This window comes from Nuphar pumila, chromosome 7 (genome assembly GCF_984573655.1).
Source record: "Nuphar pumila chromosome 7, dmNupPumi1.hap1.1, whole genome shotgun sequence".
In the NCBI taxonomy this organism is placed as follows: Eukaryota; Viridiplantae; Streptophyta; class Magnoliopsida; order Nymphaeales; family Nymphaeaceae; genus Nuphar; species Nuphar pumila.
The window spans coordinates 11,510,585-11,535,663 of record NC_143255.1 but is presented as its reverse complement, the minus strand read 5'-3'; the positions used below and the strand labels follow the sequence as shown (position 1 = coordinate 11,535,663).

General features: G+C 36.9%; 1 protein-coding gene across 1 annotated transcript in view; it reads right to left on the bottom strand.

The window, feature by feature from the left end:
• The window catches only part of LOC149831133 (laccase-14-like), a 47,152-nt gene that overhangs the window by 13,038 nt on the left and 9,035 nt on the right, over positions 1-25,079 (bottom strand). The window contains exons 3-4 of the mRNA XM_090012939.1: positions 17,370-17,465; positions 16,954-17,073 (exon numbers count right to left, since the gene is read on the bottom strand). Of these exons, the coding sequence (XP_089869065.1) occupies positions 16,954-17,073; positions 17,370-17,465 (216 nt within the window). The remainder of the gene's footprint in view (positions 1-16,953; positions 17,074-17,369; positions 17,466-25,079) is intronic.

Sequence of the window (25,079 nt, the reverse complement as noted above, 5' to 3'; positions counted from 1 at the left end):
AGATTTGAGATCCTCATTGAAAGTGGAAACAAGCCGCCTTGAAGCTGGCCATGAAATACCTAAACTCTCTCTCTCTCTCTCTCTCTCTCTCTCTCTCTCTCTCTCTCTCTCTGCACACTTCAGGCGATCCTAGTGATCTCCCACAGGCGGATCCAACACATCCTATTTGTGATTACTCCCCACAAATCAATGGCAGAAAAACTTGGTGGCAGATGATACGACTGTGATACTTGGAACATGGTAATTCTTCAACCTCAAAAATCAATTTGGAGAGATTTGGAGCCACTGGTTTGGTGGGATATTCGATCGATCTGAATCCATCTAGTTAAATTTGGTATTAAAAGATAAGATATGATGGAGTTTCGGGTTGGGATTCAGCTTCATACATTGATCTGATAGGATTCCATTCCTTATACTGTAAAAAATGTTTGAGAGTAGAAAAGGTTTCCGAGTTGTTCAACATTTCTTTTCCTCGAAAGTGTAGGCCACGTGTTAAATAGCTTAAAACCTAACATAAAGATTCGTCAGACAATAAAGATATGTGCTAAATGTTTGAAACTTAACATAAAGTTTGGACAGACAATTATGATACCTCATACAATAACGATATTGAAGAGTACGAAAACATACCTTTTTCGTTGTTGCGGAAGAAAAAAAAAAAAAACAGCGGATTGATGATGCTTGCTTTTGCTCAACGGATGCGTGCTCTCACTTGGAGAGAACGATGATTCCACGAGTCCAAATGCTAATCACGTTGATTCACCACAAAACGCACTATCTTCTTCTTCTTACTGTTTCTTTTCTCTGTGCACAAATCTCTCTGTTGAGATTTCTCTCTCTCAAAGACACAATGCACTGTAACTCATTGTGTACCAGCGTACACAGTGCTTTCTCTTTCCCTTAAGCACACACCAAAAGAAAACCAGCCTTTTTTTGTGTCTTCCTCTTTTTTTCACTTTCTTCTCTGTTTTCGCCCAAATGAGAGAGCCTCATTAAATGGGGAGTGGGTGGTTTCCAAAACCGTCCCCTCCTCAAATGGTGGGCCGGATCCGGATCTCACCCATCATGGGCGGACCCAGTACCCAACCCAACAGATATGAAGCTTCTAACATAGTTTCCATGCGTATAAGGTTAATGTGAATATTCGTTGTGATTAAAGGGTACAATATGATTGACAGTTGGATTTTGATTTCCTTTTTTTCATGTTGGGTTGATTCAGCAAAAGTAAATTTAAATCTGAACATCAATCTGGATCCAAATCTGATTAGTGAGATATGGGATTGCTCAGATCCAAATCAAACCCAACTTTTCAGAAACCACATGCTTTTCTTTAAAAATTCCTGACAATTCCCTTTGATACCTCTGTTTGGAAACTGGTAGTCCAGGAGAGTTTGTGCATTTGAAAAAGTGGTAACTGCCAAAACCCTTGATTTGGTAGAAGGCCGTAGCTAAGAAAGCCACTCTTTAGTACAAATATTGATAGAAGAGGGAGAACCTAAATCAAAGGGTGTATGCAGTTACGTAATGAATCGGTCATTGTATGCTTTGATCACAAACTCTATCATTTCAATTCTGTTTTTTTTTTACCAAAAAAGTGTAATTCTAATTATTTTCATCATCCATGTAACCAGCCCATGGGGCTCTTCTTATAATCTTAAAAGGGTCTGGATTGGGACATGTTTAATGGAGAAGTGTCCCTTCGACTCAAGGGTTGCCTCCCTTAAAATTATAGTTATTACCTGTGACTCTTGTAACCATTGGAGGCCTCTCTTCTCAATGGTTATCTTATGACCATATATTTCTAACATCTTTCACTTAGTCATAAGAGGCAACCTATTTGCCATGATTGTTCTTAATAAGGACTACGCATTGGCACACACTCTTAAGCGATATTTTATTCACACAATCTATGCGAACTTATACCCTCATCATTTAGACATACCAGAGTCTCACTTGACTCGCGTATGGTAAAAACTTTCTCAATGATTGTCTTGGTTAATGGATCTATTATCATATCACTTGAAGGAACATAATCAACTACTGCTATTTCATTCTTCGTAAAGTTTTTACTACTCGTATGCTAGTCATGCATTATACTGACTTTTTATAGACTTTTATTTATAAATATTTCAGTATCCTCCGACTCTCATGCTTTAAAGGCCTTTTGTTTTCATTCTCTCAACCAACTTCTATATTTCATGGAAGTAAATAATTCACTTGCTATCTGTTTTTCATTTTCATATCATACACTAAATAAAGAGTTAATTGTCTATTTATGAGACATAATTCACATGCTATAAAATTACATATGATATTAGTTGTTATACTAATCATCATTAATGTACTTCTTATAGACATGTAGAATTTTATACGCATCACAAACTTACCATATTATACATAAAATAGATTTTTTAATAATATCTTGATGATAATTATCTTCAAGATACATAAGTTTTCATGTCAACATGCATATTAAGGATTAAAATTTATTAACATACACTATAGATTTTTCATGACATCATGAGGTCTTTTTACTAGTATTTCACCATCATTATATAATTCATGTGTATCTCGCATAGATATATGAAATTTTCAATCATCCTTTTATTATAACTCTTAGTACAAATAATTAATGCATTCAAATTCTTAATAGAGCAAACAAGCATATACTCTTATCTAGAATACCACCATGATGAATTTTTTGCATGCTTTTAGTCATATATCACATATTGGCAATAATGTCTTCTCTCATATAATCAATTCTGCATGAAGCTTCATATATAAATTGATCAACTAAGGTGTCTTATAATTTTTCCATGACATTAAGACAATATGTGCTAATATTGTGCATAGTCTATACTAAGTCATATCATAACTTACAGATATCAGCTACATGCATCTTAATGAAAAATATTCATCATCTGCATCGATCCATGACAAATACACATCCCATTTTTACTGGTAAACCAAATTTACACTATCTATGTGCATCATTCAAAACAACCAAGAAAATCAATATTGTGTGCATTTCCAAACATGTACTTTTATTTATCACATATTTGCAAAATATGTTTTTATCAAGCCTATCACTTTTTGATCACTTTAGATCGATATATATCTATATCTAAATCATTATGAATTGAACTATCCAATCATATTGTGCACCATGTATTAGCATTATGATATTAAATTAGTATTTCATACAATAAACCATTTAAGGAGCTTAATTCATTATAATTATTATTCATCATCATTTTCAAATAAATATTCACATGAAAAAACAAAACCAAGTTGCGCTCTCACTTTTCCATTGATATCAATGCAAAGCTTCTCATGTCAAACATATATATTATTTCTTAAGACAAAATACAAGTCCTCTAATCAAAACTAATGTGCTATAAATTAAATCCAAACCCGATGAGAGTTTTTTTTTCTATCCTATCATAATGATTATGTCAAAGGCTATAAACTCATTTTTAAGACTCTTAACATATCATATGAAGACATAAACTTTTTGGTCTATATATAGATCTTAAAACAAGTTTAATAAATTCAATTCATATCCAAATCTGACTTGAGATATTCTCATCAAGCCAAACAAGAAAGACATCAAGTTTATTTAAAAAACAATCATATAACATACAAAATTTAACTATCATTTAAATTCATGTAATTACCATCTAAGTCGAATATATATAATATCATATCAAAATATAGAATGTATCCACTTGGTTATGTATTCAATTATGGGTCATGTAAGATTTGACTGTAGTCCAAATCCATGTTTTTAGCATACCTATTCTAATATATTCATATGGGTCGTAAAATTCACTTGAGATGTTGTCATCAAATTAAAATTTGATCTCTATGCAAAGCTAAAAAATTCAAGCAAAATCATAGGTTATATAGGATTTGACTATAGTCCAAATCCATTATATACATGGATCCAAAAATATCCAACACCAATTATTCAGACTCATTACATAATTCTGTAATAAATCAAAGACCATTCATAAAGTATAACCCTCAAGATATTTTTGAATCTCATTATGCTATTATATATTTTACATATCCAAATAAACTTGAGATATTATCATCAAGACATTCAAAACAGGTTTTGATATAAGCACATACTTAAGCAATTATATGGATTTAGACTGATTATATATCAAGTTCATTTATATGCTTAATTATGGTTCACTATGATTCGACTATAGTTCAAATCATAATTTATATATACTTAGTCTCAAAATTTATCCAATTTTATATTATCTAGATTCACTAAGTATGGATCACGAATAAAGCATATTCAACAAAACATACAACAATCTTGGATCTCATTCTTTAAATATAGATTCATATCTAATATGATACTCTTTTGATCCAATGTAAAATTTGGACCAAGGTTATCCAAAACACATATGTTAGTAAAAACATTCCTTACTATCATTATGCTTCTTTGTATTCATCTTTAAACTTACATGTTGGATCCTAAAAATATATTGCATGAGTTTGAGCTAATTTTTTTGTTTTCAATTCACATGAACAAACACATGAGATCTAACCCATTCAATCAAGATTAATTAAGATTAGTTGTCATTGATTTATCCAACCAATATGTATGGTTAAGAGAAATTGGCATGTACTTTGGTCCAACAAATTCCCGCCAAGAAGATTTAGTTTTCAATGATTGAATTCAATATGGTCCAACTTGGTCAATTACCTTAACTGGATCGACTAAAGGCCCACAAGTCCAAAATAGATTCATCTAGATCCATTTTGGTCTATATGGTTCCAAACAAGGTCTATTAGATCTAAGATAATCCAACCTTGGACTAACTCAACCAAATTGGATTAACAAGAATTAAGACTGAACTTTATGCTTGACTTGATTTGACTTATATTCTTGCTAGGTCCAATATGTTTGATTGATCAAATCTAGTTTGATCATTCCAACTCGATCCAATCTTATTTGATTGGATCTAAAAAATCAATTAGAGTATAAACTGATATACCTTGGATCCTTCTAATCTAGGATAACTCATCCATAACCAAATAGGTTCAATCTAGTTTTGAACATATTCATTCCTCTCAACAGATTTGATTGAATTATTCAAACCTGAACCATAGAGGTTAGAACAAGATAAATGGATCCAACTTAATCTTACTGGATCTGATGTAACCTAGGTCCACTTGACCAATTTTGCTTTAATCTAGTCTCATTTGGTCAAATCCAAAAGTTGACCCAATTCAATAGGGTGGATACATCTGGACCTATTGTGAATACATGTAATTTAGTCCATTAAGGTGTCACTAACTAAATAGGGACTAACCAAATGTCTGACCCTTTGGATAGGCTTGTTTCTGATCCACATGTATTATCAGCCTCAACACTTGTATATTCAATCCAATTCGGTAAGATCACACCACCAATACAGTTTTCTAGTGACAGATTTTGGTGGTGGCCGATTATCAGAAAAAATAGGGTACCCAAACGATTTTGGTTTCCAGAAAATAAAATTATTTTACTAACTTTTTTTCATTAATTTTCTTTTTCCCATTTTGGCCAAGAAAATAAACTCTCATCCCAACTGCCAGTTTCCAAACACCCACCACCAAACCATGTGCCACATAAACTCCCATCCTAGCTGTCAGTTACCAAATGCATAACATTATAACTTTTTTATTAGGTGCTTATTTATTTTATATTATAGTAGTTATATTGTCTTAAAATTCCAATTTTAGTAGCTTCCAATATGCAAATTAGTACCTCTGAATTTCTTGAAATGTCCAATTAGTAGTTATGATCTGACAATTGAACATTTTTGTTTAGTGCCTCACTTAACTACTGAAAAGTGCATTTTTTCCCATATTTAAGTGTTGGGCTTCCACTTATGCAAGGGAATAGCGCCCACAGGAGTCGAACCTCGACTGCCTGTCTGACAGCTAAAGCACGCTCCAATTAACCCCTTTGAGGTTATTAATTATTAAAAAGAGCATCAAGGTGAATATTTTCACGAGGGTGAGTTTATTGTACTGTTAAAATTACAGTATAGTCTGCTACTCCTTTAAAATAACAGATGAGATGCACCTCGGGAATATTTTGAAAAATCAGTATTGAAATAAATTGCAAAACTGAATGTCCCATTGAGTCCCTGAAAATTTCTAAGCTCTACGGAGCATGGACTGAAAAGAGTTGCCTAACACACACACACACACACACACACACACACACACACATATATATATATATATATATATATATATATATATATCAGGCATTTTTCATTTTATTTTTAAATTCTGACATTTTAAAAATTCAGTATTGAAATAAATTGCAAAACTGAACATCCCATTGAGTCCCTGAAAATTTCTAAGTGCTATGGAGCATGGACTGAAAAGAGTTGCCTAACACACACACATATATTTTTAAATTCTGACAGTAAATTTTCCAGGCTCCAAACATCACTTTTTTCATCAAAAACACATGATCCAGGTGTGGATTCTTAGTAAATCCACTATGCCAAACACATTTATGGAGCCGGACGCATAAAAAGCACCGAAGAAGCCCGTAAAACCCATTTAACTTGCAGTTTAAAACCAAATAGGTTTAGCATCTCTCTCTCTCTCTCTCTCTCTCTCTCTCTCTCTCTCTCTCTATATATATATATATATATATATATATATATATATATATATATATATATATATATATATATATATATATATATATATATATATATAGCCTAGCTGCATCATGTCAATTTGGGGAGCACACACTGCTGCGGGGACAAAGCAGGCCCCTAGGCATGCATCCCGCATTTGATATGTGCGTCACACACTGTTTAGGACAGGACAAACTATGTCCAGCGCAACACATTATAACGCGTCGGGGCGGGATGCAGTGAGTCGCAACGGTGCAACTGATGAGTATCGGATGAACGGCGTGCATTTCTGTCCGCGCGGAGTTTTGTCCAGTGTATCAAACACAACAAAAAGACTATCTTTTGAGACCAACCAAAGTGGTATGATGAGGTCCCAGATGGGTTAGGAGAACTTACAACGAAGTCGTGGTAGTGAGTCTTCGACAAAGCCTGCAATGGGAGTGAGGCTAAGATAAGGCACCCTACAATCTGCACCAGCAGGCGTTCCCTGCGGAAGTACTCCATGTTCATATGCTTGCAATTGCTATCTCCAGTAGCACAGCAAGGTAACATTCCTATATATATATATATATATATATAGTGTTACGTAACATTCTGGAGAGAGGAAACCCTTGTCCTGTTAATCAGACCTTTAGGTGGCTTTTTCTTACCATGCGTTACGTGGAGGTTTGCACAGAAAAACCATACACACTACGAAAGCTCTCCTAATCTTCTTCAAGAAATTGGCCTGAATCGGATTGAGCAACCGAATTGGTTTGAAATTTTAAATACTGCTCTAAAAGAAATGAAAAACAAAAAAACTGTCAAAAAAGAGGAAAATTTAGAAATTAAGTAAACTTACGGGGTCCGATCTAATTCTAAAATAAGAATTTAATGCCTAAACATATAGTAGTGTGTAAATATCAGAATTATCGGATTTTTTTTGGAAAGAAACACAGAATCAGACCGATTTGCAATTAAATCGGTTAGGTGCCGATCGATTAGACTCGGACAATTCAATCCATTCATTCTTTCTGACAATATTCGTTCTGAAAATATTGCTTTTTTTCTTTAGACAACGCCAACACCAACCTTTCTCGTGCATTGACTTTCAGGTGTTTTTGCTTTTTTGTTTTTGTTACGTCGTTGCTTACGCTATTCTGGCAGCAAAGCAGATCCAGTAGCAGCCCATGTGACAGGGATGTTTGATTTTTAAATATTGAAGCCGAGCATGAGTGATTCGAACTAGGCTCAGTAAAAAATTGAAGCAGGTAATATGTTTCCCCCCCCCCCCCCTCCATCCCCGAACAGGATCTCACTCTCAGGGGTCCCAAAAAGCACTACGTATTTAAGCATGTGCGTCTCGTATCCCCATGTTTGTCAGCATTAATTAGCGTTGGAGTTTGATGCGATTGTAAAGACTTAAGTACCCTCTCCTCCATTGGTGCAAAAAAAATTGACGATTCTAGAAAATGAGTGGTTGTAAAGACTTAAGTGCCCCGAAGATGATTATTTAAGACCCAGTCTCCGCACTGCAGGATTATCCGAGAAAGAAATCTTCCCTGGAGGAGGCCATGAACATCAACTCTCTCACTCTCTCTCTCCCTTCTCGTTTTGCTTCTGTGCACATCCAGCAGAAGATCCTACATTGCTCCATCAAGCACCGACTGACCTGCACATTGACTGTTGTGGAGTCTGATTCAAAGTTTTTACCCTTACAGGAGGAGGGTTTGGGGGCTCCTCCCAGCGTGGGTAGCATCATTCAACTAAATGAGTTATGGATCTTGATTCAGAGTTTTTACTCTTACAGGAGAGGGGTCTGGGAGCTCATCCCAGCGTGGGTAGCATCATTCAACTTGAAGAGTTGTGGAGCCTGATTCAGAGTTTTTACCCTTACAGAAGAGGGGTCTGAGGGCTCCTCCAAGCGTAGGTAGCATCATTCAACTTGATGAGTTGTGGAGCTTGATTCAGAGTTTTTGCCCTTACAGGAGGAGGGTTTGAGGGCTCCTCCAAGCGTAGGTAGCATCATTCAACTTGATGAGTTGTGGAGCTTGATTCAGAGTTTTTGCCCTTACAGGAGGAGGGTTTGGGGGCTCCTCCCAACGTGGATAGCATCATTCAACTTGATGAGTTGTGGAGCCTGATTTAGAGTTTTTGCCCTTACAGGACGGGGGTTTGGGGGCTCCTCCCAGCGTGGGTAGCATCGTTCAACTTGATGAGTTGTGGAGCCTGATTCATAGTTTTTGCCCTTACAGGAGGGGGTTTGGGGGCTCCTCTCAGCGTGGGTAGCATCATTGAACTTGATGAGTTGTGGAGCCTGATTTAGAGTTTTTGCCCTTAGAGGAGGGGGGTCCGGGGGCTCCCCTTGACGCGGCACCATTTTTTTTGGGGGCCTTGTATAATTTTTTTATTTTCTTTCCCTCTTTTAACTATCGAAAAAGAGAAATAAAGCATTTTGTTTAATCGTGGGGCTCATGTTTCCTTCAGTTGTTTCTTGCTCGAGGTTTTCGTAACATCCTTTCCCACGATTTTTTTATTTTTCTTTTTCTGTTTCTTTCTCACAATTTTTTCAATGACTTCTCTACAACGATTGTTAGTGTTGTCGGGTCTCCAACGAGCCCCACAATGATTTATAGTGTTGTTCGGTCTTCCAACAGCGATTTGTAGTATTGTTGAGCCTTCCTACAATGAGTTGTAGTGCTTTCGGGTCTTCAACGAGCTCCATAATGATTTATAGTGTTATCCGGCCTTTAAACAGCGATTTGTAGTATTGTCGGGCCTTTCTACAATGATTTGTAGTATTTTCGGGTCTTCAACAAGTCCCACAATGATTTATAGTGTTATTCGATCTTCCAACAACGATTTGTAGTGTTTTCCGTAAATCACTATAACGATTTGTAGTGTTTTTGGGTTACATAACACAGAATAATAGGGGTCTGGTTTTTAGTTAAAATGGAGAATGAAATGACTATAGAAATCATTGAAAATTTACAAAAATAAATTAGACTCAATAACAAAGACAATTTTTTACGGATTTGGAATATGACCTCTGTTTAGGGAGATATGGCCCTGACAAGTTGGTCCTAATTCGGGTAGCGATTTATAGTGATTTGCTTACTGAATAACACTAAAAATCGCTATAGTGATTTACGGAAGACACTACAAATCGCTATAGTGAGATCCAACAACACTATAAATCGTTGTGGGGCTCAATGGAGACCCAAAAACACTACAAATCGCTATAGTGATTTGTAAAAGACACTATAAATCGTTGTTGGAAGATCAGATAACACTATAAATCGCTGTGGGGCTTGTTGGAGACAAAAAAACACTACAAATCGTTGTAGAAAGGCCCGACAATACTACAAATTGTTGTTGGAAGGCTGAATAACACTATAAATTGTTATGGGGCTTGTTGAAGATCCGAAAGCACTACAAATCGCTGTAGGAAGGCCCGACAATATTACAAATCGTTGTTGGAAGACCGAACAACACTATAAATTGTTGTGGGGCTCATTGGAGACCCGACAACACTAACAATCTCAGTAGAGTAGTCATTGAAAAAATCGTGGGAAAAAAACAGAAAAAGAAAAATAGAAAAATCGTGGGAAGGGGTGTTACGAAAACCTAGAGCAAGAAACAACCGAAGGAAACATGAGCCCCACGATTAAACAAAATGCTTTATTACACTCTTTCGATAGTTAAAAGAGGGAAAAAAATAAAAAAATTATATACGGCCCCAAAAAAATTTGGTCCTGCGCCAAGGGGGAGCCCCCGGACTTCCCTCATGTAAGGGCAAAAACTTTAAATCAGGCTACACAACTCATCAAGTTGAATGATGCTACCCACACTGGGAGGAGCCCCCAAACCCCCTCCTGTAAGGGCAAAAACTATGAATCAGGCTCCACAACTCATCAAGTTGAACGATACTACAGTCAGTGTGCATGTCAGTTGGGGTTTGATGGAGAATTGTAGGATCGTCTGCTGGATGTACACAGAAGTAGAAAGAGAAGGGAGGGAGAGTGAGAGGGTTGATGTTCATGGCCTTCTCTAGGGGGAACTCTTTGCCTCCCTTGATTTCTTCTTTAGAGAGAGAGAGGGTTTTACAGTGTTTTACGGAGAAGGAAGAAGAAGAAGATGACGATGAAAAGTTTAAACATACATTTTTGATGGCTCAGGTTCGTTTCGTCGGATGACCATCGGATCGCCGGCTCACCATTGTTTCATCGGATCACCATCGACGAAACAATTAAGGTTCATTTCGCTATGTAGACTTTGAAGAGTCAACATCATCCTCGACTTTTTGGATGGAGGACATGTTTGTCCTTTTTTTGAACCGTTTGTTTTTTCTTTTTTGAATGAAGGGCATTTTTGTCATTTTCTCAAACTGTCGTTTTATGAGAAGAATAGCAAGAAAGGGTACTTAAGTCTTTGCAACCACACCAGACTCCAATGCTAAGTGATGTCAACACACACGGTAATACGAGCCCCATGTGCTTGTATACGTGGTGCTCATTCAGACCCCCGAACATAGACGTGGGATTCAATGAATCATCGGGGGAGAACATACACCACCCTCTCGTAAAAAATACATATGTTATGGGGGCTTGCTGCTGGAATCATATGTTGCATACAGACTGAAGCTACCATTACATTTTCATTGCTAAAGCTGTGCTTTTAGAACTTATTCGTTGTAAATTTAAATGGGCTTACATGAATGTTTCATTCCTGTAGGACACGCGAGGTTTTGGTCGACAGAAAGAAGAGGGCGTGAGACAGGGGGCTCAGCCACCGACGACCAGAGGGGTCGCATGTGGTGTCATTGTAGAAAGAGAGCAGACATGAAGGGGTGGTGGCACCCCTGCCACTATCGTCGACAATGGGTGGTTGCCAGCGTTGTTTGCCTGAAAGGAGAGAGACGATACAGGGGTGCGGCCCTTTGTTGCGAGTTTTAAAATGGACTCAGACTGACTCGATCTTGTTTGAACTAGATTTAGCCTGCCAAGACCAACTCGGTCTTGGTCGAGGTGCGACCCAGACCGGGTCTGGTGGGTCTTCACCAGACGAACTTGGTCTAAGTGTGGCCCAAACCAAGTATGGCCAGGAAAAAAAAAAGAGACTTGCCAGACCAAGTCCGGTCGGAGAGGAGGCAAGACAAAGAGTTGTTATCTCTATTTCTTCGGTTGTTAAGAGTCCGAGTCAGGTCAATAAAAGGGTTGGGGGTTGGGGTTTGGAGGCGGGGGGGGGGGGAGACAGATGGCAGTGCTCTCTATCCCAGATTTTTTTTAGGTCGTAGACCAACTCGGTCTGAGTTAGACTAGATCGAATTGGCCAAAAACCTCGGTTTGGGTGCAACACAGACTGGGTCAGGTGGGTCCAAACCCAAATCAGCTTGGTCTGGATGAAACTTGAACCAAGTATGGTTTCATGATATAAGATAATATATATATATAGAGAGAGAGAGAGAGACTGTGGTTGTCTCGATTTTCTATCTTGAATCAGATCTGAATTTGGATCCAATTATCATATTTGGATCTATTTAGACCAAACCAAAATGGAGTAAGTTTGGGTTCAGTTCGGACCCAAACCCAGACTGGATTGGTCTGATTTCATTTTTTACCAAACCCGAAGTGAACCGAATTCAGATCAATCATATTGAATTTGGATCCAATATACAAAACAAAGATTGGATCTCTATCCAGTTTGGGACCCATAATAGAGTAAATTTGGATTTGAATTCGAGTTGGAGAATTACGAACTAAACCAGGAAGGATCGGTTTGGATTAAACCTAGACCAGGCTTGTTTTGGGATTGGTTTTACTTAGGAGTTTAGATTTGGAGGATTCGAACCCATTTTTTAAGAGAAATAACCATTTTACCCTTGTTCTACCAATTCGATAATTTGTTCACAACTTCTTATTCTGAACTTGGAATCAAGTAAGGTATGGTTCATTGGAATCAAAGCGCAAAAAGAAATATGCCTATCCTGATTTCATGACCAAACACATAGCACAAAAATCAAGGTCTGGGGGGAGTGAGACAGATGGCAGTGCTCTCTGTCCTAGATTTTTTTTAGGTCATTAACCAGCTCGATCTAGGTTCTAACTAGATCGAGTCAGGCAAAGACCTCAGTTTGGGTGCAACCCAGACCGGGTCAGGTATGTCTGAACCCACATCAGCTTGGTTTGGGTGAAACTCAAACCAAGTATGGTTCCATGATATAAGATATATATATATATATATATATATATTAGCATATATATAGGAAAAAACTGAGAAATTTATTGGGTGCAGCGCAGACTAGGTCAGGTGGCTCCGAACCCAAATCAGCTTGGTCTGGATGAAACTCGAACCAAGTATGGTTTCATGATATAAGATTATATATATATATATATATATAGAGAGAGAGAGAGAGAGAGACTATGGTTGTCTCGATTTTCTATCTTGAATCAGATCTGAATTTGGATCCAATTATCATATTTGGATCTATTTGGACCAAACCAGAATAGAGAAGGTTTGGGTTCAGTTCGGACTCAAACCCAGACTGGATTGGTCTGGTTCCATTTTGTACCAAACCCGAAGTGAACCGGATTCAGATCAATCATATTGAATTTGGATCCAGTATACAAAACAGCGACTGGATCTCTATCCAGTTTGGGACACACAATAGAGTAAATTTGGATCTGGATCCGAGTTGGAGAATTAAGAACTAAACCAGGAAGGATAAGTTTGGATTAAACCTAGACTAGGCTAGTTTTGGGATTGGTTTTACTTAGGAGTTTAGATTTGGAGGATTCAGACCTATTTTTTAAGAGAAATAACGATTTTACCCTTGTTCTACCAATTTGATAATTTGTTCACAACTTTTTATTCTGAACTTGGAATCAAGTAAGGTATGGTTCATTGGAATCAAAGCGCAAAAAGAAATATGCCTATCCTGATTTCATGACCAAACACATAGCACAAAAATTGAGGTCGGGGGGAGTGAGACAGATGGCAGTGCTCTCTGTCCTAGATTTTTTTAGGTCATTAACCAGCTCAGTCCGGGTTCTAACTAGATCGAGTCAGGCAAAGACCTCGGTTTGGGTGCAACCCAGACCGGGTCAGGTAGGTCCGAACCCAGATCAGCTTGGTCGGGGTGAAACTCAGACCAAGTATGGTTTCATGATATAAGATATATATATATATATATATATATATATATATAAGAAAAAACTAAGACATTTATTGTCTTAGTTTCTTATCTTAAATAAGATCTGGATTTGGATCTAGTTATCATATTTGGATCCAGTAGAACCAAACCAGGATGGAGCAGATTTGGGTCAAATTTGGATTGGTCTGGTTCCATTTTGTACCAAACCCAAAGTGAACCAAATTTGGATCTGTCATATTGGATTTGGATACAGTATACAAAACAAAGACTAGATCTCTATCTAGTTTGGGACCCAAAATATAGTAGATTTGGATTTGAATCTGAGTTGGAGAATTAAGAACAAAACCAAGAACGATCAGTTTGAATTAAACCTAGACCAGGCTAGTTTTGGGATTGTGTTTAGTGAGAGGTTTAGATTTGTTGGATTCAAACCCGTTTGAGAGGAGAAATAACCATTTTACCCTTGTTCTACCGATTTGATAATTTGGCAATAACTTCTCACTCCAAACTCCGAATAAAGTGAGGCATGGTTCATTGGAATCAAAGCGCAAAAAAAATCTGCCTGTCCCGATTTCATGACCAAACACATAGCACAGAAATCGAGGTTGGACAAACCAACTTGGAGAGGGGCAATTTAGAAATATAAGTGATGTCTGCTTAGCAATTAAGTGACTCTTTATGTTCTAAACAAATCTTGTTACTACTATGAAAGACTCGACTGTAGGTTACAGTTCAACGCTTACATTTGAGGTAAGGGATATTATGAGCATTTTTTAGTTAATAATAAACAATGTGTTTGTTTACATGTGCAAAATAGTTTGCATGAAATCATATATGCTTGAGAATGTAGCAGTTACTTTGCAGATAATGTAGTTGTATTCTAGAAATGATTTGTATGCATGTTTAAGAGACTTAGCTACAATATCAAAAATGGTTTAATGTATCCTTGAGTTTTCTATGCATATGAGAAAATTGTGCGATTTTAGATAAAAATCCATTTTCTATGCTTTTTGAGAATATAGAACTGCATGCATGTGAACTGAATTGAGTATTTAATTGATTTTCTTGAGTCCCTTCTTTTAGTTGTATTTACTGCAATTTGAGTTATCTTAGCATGTTAGACTTAACTCCGTGAATTTTAAAAGAGGTGACGGATGAAAATAGCTATCTGACGGCAGTCAGAGTGACAACGCTATAATTGTGGGTCACTAGCAATTTATTGATATAGAGACACTACATCTTTTATATGCTTAGATTTTTGTGAATATCAGAACCCTGAAAATACCCTGAGAAACTTACTTGAGATAAAGAGAAAATGAACTTGGGGGAGTTCATATGGAAAAAGCAAGAGTTGCATAATGTATCCTATGGGTTATGTTTTACACAATTATTGGGGACTTTAGGCAGACCAAGATGTAGCATGTGCCACGAACCTTAGGGGCAGATATAACTGCTCAGTTTGACTTTTCGTCTAGCTATCGATGGGTCATCTTTCATAGCAGTGCCTAGTGATCCCAGTCAAGACCGCTTATAGTGTGGTTTATAGTCTGGCCAACATCATAGAATTATGGCATTCTACACGGGTTGCTATGCTCATAGTAGGCTATTTTCGGTATAGCTAATCTAGAAAAATAGTTAGCATTGAGTAAGTACTAACTTATGAGTTATGAGAAGGTTAGTAGAGAGTTAAAAGAGACAAAATATGTGCAATGTGGTGAAAAACTAAACTAAAATTAAGGGCTTAGAGCCCACTAGAGTTGTAAATCAGAGTTTTATATTGCTTGTAATTGTCCTTATTAAGTTATAATTAAACTCACCCTCCTTAATAATTACAACTGTAAATTTCAAAAGATCTTTCAAAGACAGGTTAGCATAGCCGCTACTTCAGCAGGTGTTCTTAATCAGCCAGATGGAGACTGAACTTTCATCTAGTTTATATTTTTATTTTATTGAACTCATATATGTATGGATGATGTAGTATGTGAAGGTGTTTTTTTTATTATGAAACTATGATGTTGTTTTAAGAAAAAAAATTATATCATGATTTGGTTGTGCTCACTTTGGATTCTTTCCTCTGAAAAGTAATACCTACAAACTTGAATTCGAGGGATCCCAGATCAGGGTGCTACATACACTCATTTTTATATCATTAATTTTACCATTTACATAGAAATAGCATCCCTAAAGTGACCATTGACACCACCAATCCATGCCTGCTACTTGCACATTAGCCATTACAATGGGATCAAATGAGATGGAAGGGACATCATCATTTCGATGAAAAATAAAATAAAGACATACCAACAAAAACACAAATATCAACATTACGACTACATCTATGAGACACCTTAAAAAACCATTATCATCATCACCATCCATCCATTTTTTATAATCACATGTGATTTCCTTTGTCATTTGAGAAAGAAAAGACTAAAAGATCACCCTGTTAATATAATTTTTTAAGCACATGAGAGAGATTAAGTGACCTGTCAAATCACTTTGGGATACTGATCTGACATTCTCAGCGTCCGGTATGATGATCAATGGTCACTAATATGAATGCCAATGATGATATCATCAAAACCATTTTTGTGGACTCCAGAGCTTGGACAGGATACTATGAGATTGAAACTAATGCAGATCATGTCCAAGGAGCCTTAAGATGTACCGCATCCAAAACCAACTCAGCTCCCCCTCAAGAGAATGGCCCCCCATAAGGTTTTGCAATGCCGTTGGTTGCCCAGATGAGTGGCATCGGCCTGAAAAATGGATGGTCATAAACACTCCAGAAAATCAAAGTGTTTTAGAGAAAATGGGTGTCGTTTCATCTGAAGGATGAGGCGGTGTTGGGAGCCTTGGACATTTTTCCTGTCCAAGGTGCCTTCAACGTGATCCGCCCGCTCTCCATTGAAACAATGAACGGTGGGGATGTCCAAGGCGCCTTCAACGTGATTAGGTCAAACTCTATTATTTGGGGACTTGGTAATGCCTAGCTAGGTCCGACCCGAATCCGAACCCTTTACATCCCTATTTGCAATGCACTTGAGGGCCCAAAGATTACTAGATAATCACTACTTAATGAACCAAATTGGGCCAAGGTCGGTATCTAACTAAGGGTTAAATGATTAGATTATGAAGAATCAAGAGTATCTATACCTGCTCATTTGGGTACCACGGAGAGTATGGTACCATACTTTCTCAAATGAAGCTGCTGCGCCAGCCTTGTCATCTGCAACCGCGTCCCCGTGAGAAGCACCACAAGCATCTTGGTCCCCACTGCACTTTTCACAGACTCAGATTTGGAACCATCATAAACTCTCACAGAAAGTAAACAGTTTGGTGCCCAACAATCAATACATTACATCCTTCCTACTGTCATACATTACAGTTTCCTACTGTCATATTGGAAATACGGGACAAAACTCTCGACTCCTGTGCTTGGTTTTAATTATCGATGAGAAGAAAAAACCAATTTCATGGATTACCAAGATTAGTTGAAGACCAAAAGCATCATGGAGATCAAACAGTGGAAGCATTATTTGTTGGTGACAGTATTGGCTTTGGGATTTTACCTGAATATCCAGATGTGCACACGGTCCTTGACATGGCGAGAGAGCAATGACAGCATGTCACTGACTTGATCAACAGACCTGTAGTACTCCACTATCCTGATTCACCACACCACACTTGGTTAAGACTTGTGATGCTTTTTTCCTACAAAAGTATACATGGGAAAGTCGTTGGTGCAGATGTCCTTTCGATATCAATGAGTCGAAACTTATAGGTGCAACCTTGAAAGTTGTTTTGACCCAATCTAGCATTATAGATGTGTTCTACACGGTTTGTCAAGTGAGGATGTCAGCTTGAGTCCAAATAACTAACCTATAAGTTTTCACTCATTGATGTCAACACACACACACATACATGTATATATATATATAATGTTTGATGCCCTCATGGGTAAAGAACTCTAGGAAAAAAAATGTAATGTTCTTTTTTTAGTAACCCTCCCTCATAAACAAGAAGAGGCTGTGGGACCAGTATGACAAATATCGCAAGATTTATGAAAATCTCGTGATAATATCACGAGAAATTGCCTGAAAGTTTAAAACGTTAATTTCTCATGAGATTTACAAAATATCGTGAGATTTATGAAAAAACATAAATACCATGATTTAAACGTGATATTTACGTTTTAAACGGCTATTTATCACGAAAAAATCATGTATTTTTTATTTTTAAATCATTTTTATTAATATTTTCTTATAAAAAATATTTTTTTATTGCCAAAAAAATGTGAGATTTATGATTTTTTTTCAATTTCTCATGAGTTTTTTAAAAATGAGAAATTGCCGATAAAAACGTTTGTCACTATGGTGGGGACTAACACTTTATGTCAGAGGCCTCAACAACCATTCCCACAGTTGAGGTTTCTTGGGAGGGAGGATTAGCTGCAATTTAATTGGAACACTTTTTAGTGATCATCCCAAGTTGCTTGGGCCCCACAGCTGTGTCAAATGGCTGTTAGGTAGCAAATGACTGGCCGTGTCTTATGTGGTATGCTATTTGTGACTTTACAGATCAACGTCATGTGCAAGATCTTTGGTTTGAATGGTTGGAGTTTTACCATATTAAATACACCAAAAGATTCTATTTTTGAGCAGGCAAAAATCAACAGTTCAAAATTTATAAAAAAATAAGGGTGGTTTTAAAATGGTATAAAACATTACATTTAAGTCATCTACTCATGAAAGTACTAAATAGAATATGTTAAACATGATCCAACACCTAGATTTTGCTTTTGAAGCTTAGATCACCACAAGCTGTGGTGGTAAAAGACCACCATAAAAGCTGTTATATATGGTGAGTTTTTTTCAATATATATAGCGAGCAGTAGCGGCACAACCCTTAGATGCGCAGCTACCGATGGGATGCGTGTGGCCGTCTATCACAGGGCAGCCACAGTCTAAAAAATGTGAAACAAAGGTAAAAACACAAATTTGCATATTTTTGCCCCTTTAACTGTAGTTTTCAACCACCATTGGGACCTTTAGCGAAACCACCATTGAATACAGTTTTAGTAATGACGCTCTCATCCTTACGCAGGGTCAAAACCGCCGCTAAAGGAAAAAATGCACAAATTTGTGTTTTTGTCATTTTTTTTGTGTTTTGTGGGCGTTGGTCATCCGTCTCGCCCTGTGATTTTCGGTCAACGCTGTTCCATTGTGAAGCTACCACTTGTTATATATATATATATATATATATATATATATATATATCAATGGGTTGAAACGAACAATATCTTCATGTTCGTGTTATTTTAATTGAATCTACATGGTCTGTTTTGGTGGGGATCAACTTTTGAACCACCATGATCCATTGAGTGTATATGTTTCTTTGGCCATTCAAAAATCAACCGTCATAAAATGCATCATTTTTTTATGACAGAAAAAATAATATTTTTTTCTCAAAAACCATTACACATAACAAATTGACTATACGGTCAGTTGAATCAAAACCTCTTGCACCTATGAATTTCAACTCATTGATGTTATATGCACATCTACACCAAATACTTATATATATAAGTATATATGTATATGATGAATGTGTACCACATTTTTGGCTAACCATCAGTGGATGCACATGCAATGTGTGGTGCACGCGTGCTAAAGGGTTCAAAGACCCTTAGGAGTGTGCAGAAGCACAACTAAAGGCTCCTGGGCCTTTAGCATTGCTTTTCATGTACAGATAAATGCATTTAGCAATAGGCAGAAAGCCTTGAAGGTCATTTTATAAAAACTGCATGCACAAAGCGTTCATTGCATGCACGATGGTATTAATGTATCAGTTGAGGATCACTAAAATTGTGAGAGGGCATCACACAAAACAAAATGAGTAAAACAGGGGGAAAAGCAAAGTTTTGCGTTGTTTGGCCTTATGACCTACGTCCACGAGAAAATAGACCCTCCCACTTTACACGGCAACTTATTTTGTCTTATTACCTTTTTCTGCTTATTTCGTCTTGAGATTGATGGTTGGTCATCAGCAAGACCTCCTACTTTGCATGATTACTCATTACACCGGAGAGACCCTTACTGCCATGTCTTGATATCGATGGTTGATCATAAGCAAAACCCTCCTACCTTGAACCGTTGATCATTAAGCTAGGGAGTGCATTTTGTCAACATAATCATTTTTCATCAAATATGATAATATCAACCTCAAGCAAGTTAAGGTCAAGTATCTTTCGTATTGTTCTATCAAAAAGTTTATCTTTCATGTATCAAAAATTTTATCTTAAGAACTTGCTTCCTAATCATCTTGATCAAAATTGATCAAATCAGAGCATTTCATCATACATTAGCATGTCATGTCATATGTATTTTTTTATATGTTACTAGCAAGTTTTCTTGCAACTGGCAATAAAGAGAAACATCTTTAGACAGCCCATTTTTTATCGAAGCATTTTATACATCGAAAATATCATATTGTCAGCTTATTCCAAAATAAGGTTAACTTCAACCTTATTTTTGGTTTTTAATATAGATTTTTCAAGGCTTTCCACCAAAAAAATTAAACTAAAAGATCTCAGCTTTTCAACAAGCCAAAATTAGGTCAATCTAACATCAGAATCCAAAGTTATAACCAAAATGTTTTGACATATTCTAACAATAATTTTGTTTGTTGTTAATATCTTTCCTTATTTGTCATTAGTTGTTAGCCTTTTTCGAATTTGTCGTCAGGAATCGGCTAACAAAAAATGTGTTTGTCGTCACCAGTTGATCAATCTCATGATTGTCGTTAGGATTTGCCTAACGACACATGTTATTGTCATGACTCATCAACCGATTTTGGGTTTGTGATTAGCATTTATTTTAACAACTATCCTTGATTGTCGTCAGCATTTTTTGTTGTCAACCGACTTTTTTGAACTTAAAAAATGTGTGTCGTATGGAGAAACCTATCTATCCTATCCCTCCCATAACCAAATTATTCTAAATCGTAAACCACCTAAGACCTATCTAACCCCTAAAATCATGCTAAAAGTATCCCTAGTCAATCAGGATCATCGATTTGAAACCCAACCAATAGAATTTCACCATTTCATTCCATGGGTGGATCTGGATCTGTGAATCCTAAGTTCATAAGAACCTTGTTAAAATTCACTAGAAAAACTATAAATAAGGGTTCAGCCCCCATATTTTCAAATTTGAAGTTTGAGTCTTGATTGCACCTACACTCTGGCAAAAATTTTGCACGATTAGACCCAACAGACCTAGCCAAGCTGAGGCTATGTAGCCTAGCCTAAGACCCAAATCCCCTATCTTATCTAGCCTACAGAGCTCGTGCCTAACCGAAGAGTTATTCGAGTTCGGCCGTGCTCATCATCAACATTGGAAAGATCTACCTTAGCCCAATGTACTATTTGGATTACTTTTTATTCTTTATTTCATAAGTATAAAACTCCATATCCTTCTTATATTGTGTGTGTTCCTACCTTTTTTTTTAGTTTTAGTGGCTCACGCCACCAAGCTTGTTTTTTCTTAGGATCTACGTAAAAGGTACGTGCACTCACAAGCTAAAAACCCATAATTGAAGATTTTGAACTCATGGTGTTGTCGATCCCTGCTCAACGGAAGAATAAAAAAAGTGCTGCTTGAAGAGCAAACCCCATAACTTTCATATTAGGATCCGGTTTTCGGTCCATTTCAAAACTTTTTCTTTTGAAAAACCTTATCTTGTTTCTTTTCAAAATTTGAGATCCACACCAAGGTGGCTCTTTAGAGTGACAGCCTCCCGCAAAGAGGATCAACTTTTGCATGGCTGATTTTGATGGACAAGGTTAAATCATATTAGTTTTTTAAATCAAGGGATTTTCACCTAGCGTGTAACTGCAGAATGTGCGACTCTTGTGAGGAATCGACAAACCATTTGTTTAATGACTGTAAATTTGTGAGAGGCATACAGCAAGAAGTGTGGGGGGATTCGGGGTCAGCCGATAACACTCCGTTATTCTTTTACAGATCTTCATTTGGAACGGGACAGAAACCGATTTTCTTTTTGTCCGGCAGCTATGGAGTTGACACATACTGAAAGCATGGGTCTAAAATGGAGGGTTGCATGTGTTCTGATGGTTGTAGCTATAAAAAGGGGAGGAGGCTGAAAGATTTGAATGGAGTGCATTATACGAAACAGCCAGCAGGACATAGAGAGAGGGATAGAGGTGCTTCAGAGTTCGTGAAAATATATAGAGATCTCTTGATGGTTGTTTCCATGCAAGTTTCAACTTCATATCATGTTTGTTTTGAGAACATATTCCCTCTGTGGTGACAGTTTGCATTGGTGTATAGCCATTCTCTGATACTGCTTAGTTTGCATTTTAACTTGCGAGTTTACATGGAATCTGTTAATCGTCTTGGATTTCATGTATTAGTCTAACCTTTATGTCAAATAATATCTTCAATTCTTTTTCTGAACTCCGTCATATTCGTTGTTAAGAAAGGATATGAATGCTTTGAACCTCACCGAGGACATGGCATTGGATATAAATGAATGGAGGAGAAGGATTCATGTGGAAGACCCATAATGATTTTCTTTGTTGGTTCATATCGCCGATCCCAATTGTTTTGGGATGAAGGCGTAGTTGTTGTTGTTGTTGTTGTCGTCGTCATATTCGTTGTTGATGTACATTGTTGATTGTTGGTTCTTGAAGTACCTGACCCAGATTCTTGAACAGGATGATATTCAATCAGCGTGGTATTTAAGGTCATACCATATTCTTTTCAATGAGATATTGGATGGATGCATGTTGCTTTGTGACAAATATCGCGAATTTATGAAAATTCTCGCGAGAATTTGCCTGAAAGTTTAGAAGGGCAATTTATCGCAAGATTTTCAAAAGATCACAAATTTTCCGGCAAAACGTAAATATCATGATTTAAACACGATATTTATGTTTTAAATGGCTACTTATTGTGAAAAAATCTCGTGTTTTTTACTTTTAAATTTTATTTATTTATATTTTCTTATAAAATTTGTTTTTTTATATTTTTTATTTATTTTTTATTACCGAGATTTTGCCAAAAAAACACGATATTTTCAAAAAATATAAAAAAAAAAACTCCAGAGTTTTTTACTGCCGAGAAAACGCAAGATAATTTTTTGTCACTATGGCAGGTTGAGTACCAAATTTAATTATGTTGGATGTCTTTGTGATGTGCATCGCTTTGGCATGGTCGTTATTTGCTTTAAGCACTTCTTCTAAATCAAAACTATTATTCTTTACATGTTTTAACTTTGGATCTCTCTGTACGCCCATAAAAAGAGTTGCCAATGGATTAATAGATCTGTTACATCTGTAGCCATCTCTGCTTCTAACTGAATCCGATTCATGGATAAAGGTGGAGGGCTTTGACTTGAATATCATTCGGGTTGACCACAACCCAACCCGAATAATTTGCTTAACCCGAACTCCTGGGTACGGGTTTAAGGCTTTGACTCGAAGATTATCTGGGTTGACCTGAACCGACCTAAAGTCAGGTTAAAGCATAATTTTTATGGATACCTGACCTGAACTGAGTAATTGGTGTGTATTTGAGTAGAAATTGTATAGTCTAAATGCTCAGGGAATTGGGTTTAAGCTCTCATATGTTTAACCCAACATAATTTGAACCAAGTACGTGTTATTTTGGCAAGTCCTCCTGCACGTTTGGTCCCTGATAGGTGATGGGTTGGGTGAGTCTTTCTCACTACAAAGATGAGGGTCAATAGCTGTGACTATTTAACAGCCAGAAAAAAACTCGCTTCTATTCATCGTGCAATAACGGCAAGAGTTTTGTCCCCGCTAAATGATAGGTAATAGCAACAACACAAATATTGTGTCATTATTACTCTACTACGGTCATGAATCTCGTCATTATTGCTTAACCGGGCCTTGTCTCAACACACATCTCGCCATTAAAGACAAAACTATAATGACGATCTCTAGATGTAGTTGTTAAAGATATGTTTATAATAGCGAGATTATTTGGACATTAAATATTGTTGTTAAAACACTTTATTACCTATATTTAATGGGCAAAAGATCTCATTGTTTATAATATCATGTTATAGGGTTTTTACTCTATAATGGCGACATTTATGTCGCCGTTATCGAATCGTATTTAAAAAGGGCCCAACAGGCTTGGGCCCTTTTTATATTTATCTCTCTCTCTTGGTGATGTCGTTGGACAACCTCCTTGGGTCTCTAGGCCCTCTTGTCTTATTCTTATTCAGTCCTTTGTCTAGGCCCGAGCCTCCACTGCAACCCTGCCGGAGATCATCCCCACCACCGGTTGAGATCTCAGTTGCAAGTATGTCTTTGCTTCTCTCTACTTCTTTTCCACACCACGATTTAAATGGTTGAAAGAATGATTTTTCTCAATGATATGTGTTTCTGGTTTTGGGGTTTTGGGGTTTTTAGGGTTCATTGCTATTTCACTCGAATGATTTTTTATTTAAACTCAATGTGTTGCATGAACAAGTTACACATAGGTATTTATAAGCTTGCATTAAGCATGATTTAATTGGCTTAAATTAGAATGAAAAGATTCTAAGGAACTCACAAAATCTTCTTCTTCTTCTTCAGGGATGGTGAGGAAGGCGAGGTTGGGAACACCCACGCAGGCCAAGACCCGAGCAGAGATGGACTTGAGGGAAGTGACAGTGGTGAAGACCTAACCCCTGATAAGGGTTGTTTGGTAGCAGAGGCAGAAAATTTATAGGCCATTAATGACCTTTATTCCTCTATCATTAATCAGGATGTTATAAAGTCCAGGCCTTTACCCAGAGAAACAATATTGATCTTTATTCCAGTCTTCCCTGTATTCTCTATATCCATTTAATCGTTTTAACATGCAGGGAAATGCACCTAATAATGAATCAATAGGATTGATGAACCCCAGACATATGTCATACATTCCCATAATGTAGGGTTGTGAACATATTGTCAATAATATAACATTTTTCTTTTTGAGAGTCGAACATAATACTACAAAAGAAATATCAACGAACATTTGAATCTCCCTCCAAATGGAACAAACCAAAAGCATGGACAACTTTAGAAATATAAATGGATCTAGTGGTTCCAGAAATTCAAGTTTCTTGGTGGACATAGAAGAAATAATTATTGACTCCAAGTCCTAGGTATGCCATTCATTTTGCAGATCATGTCAATTTCTAAGAACATATAGCTTTCTGTAACAGCTGCAGTGCATTAAAGATGATGCCATCAACAAATT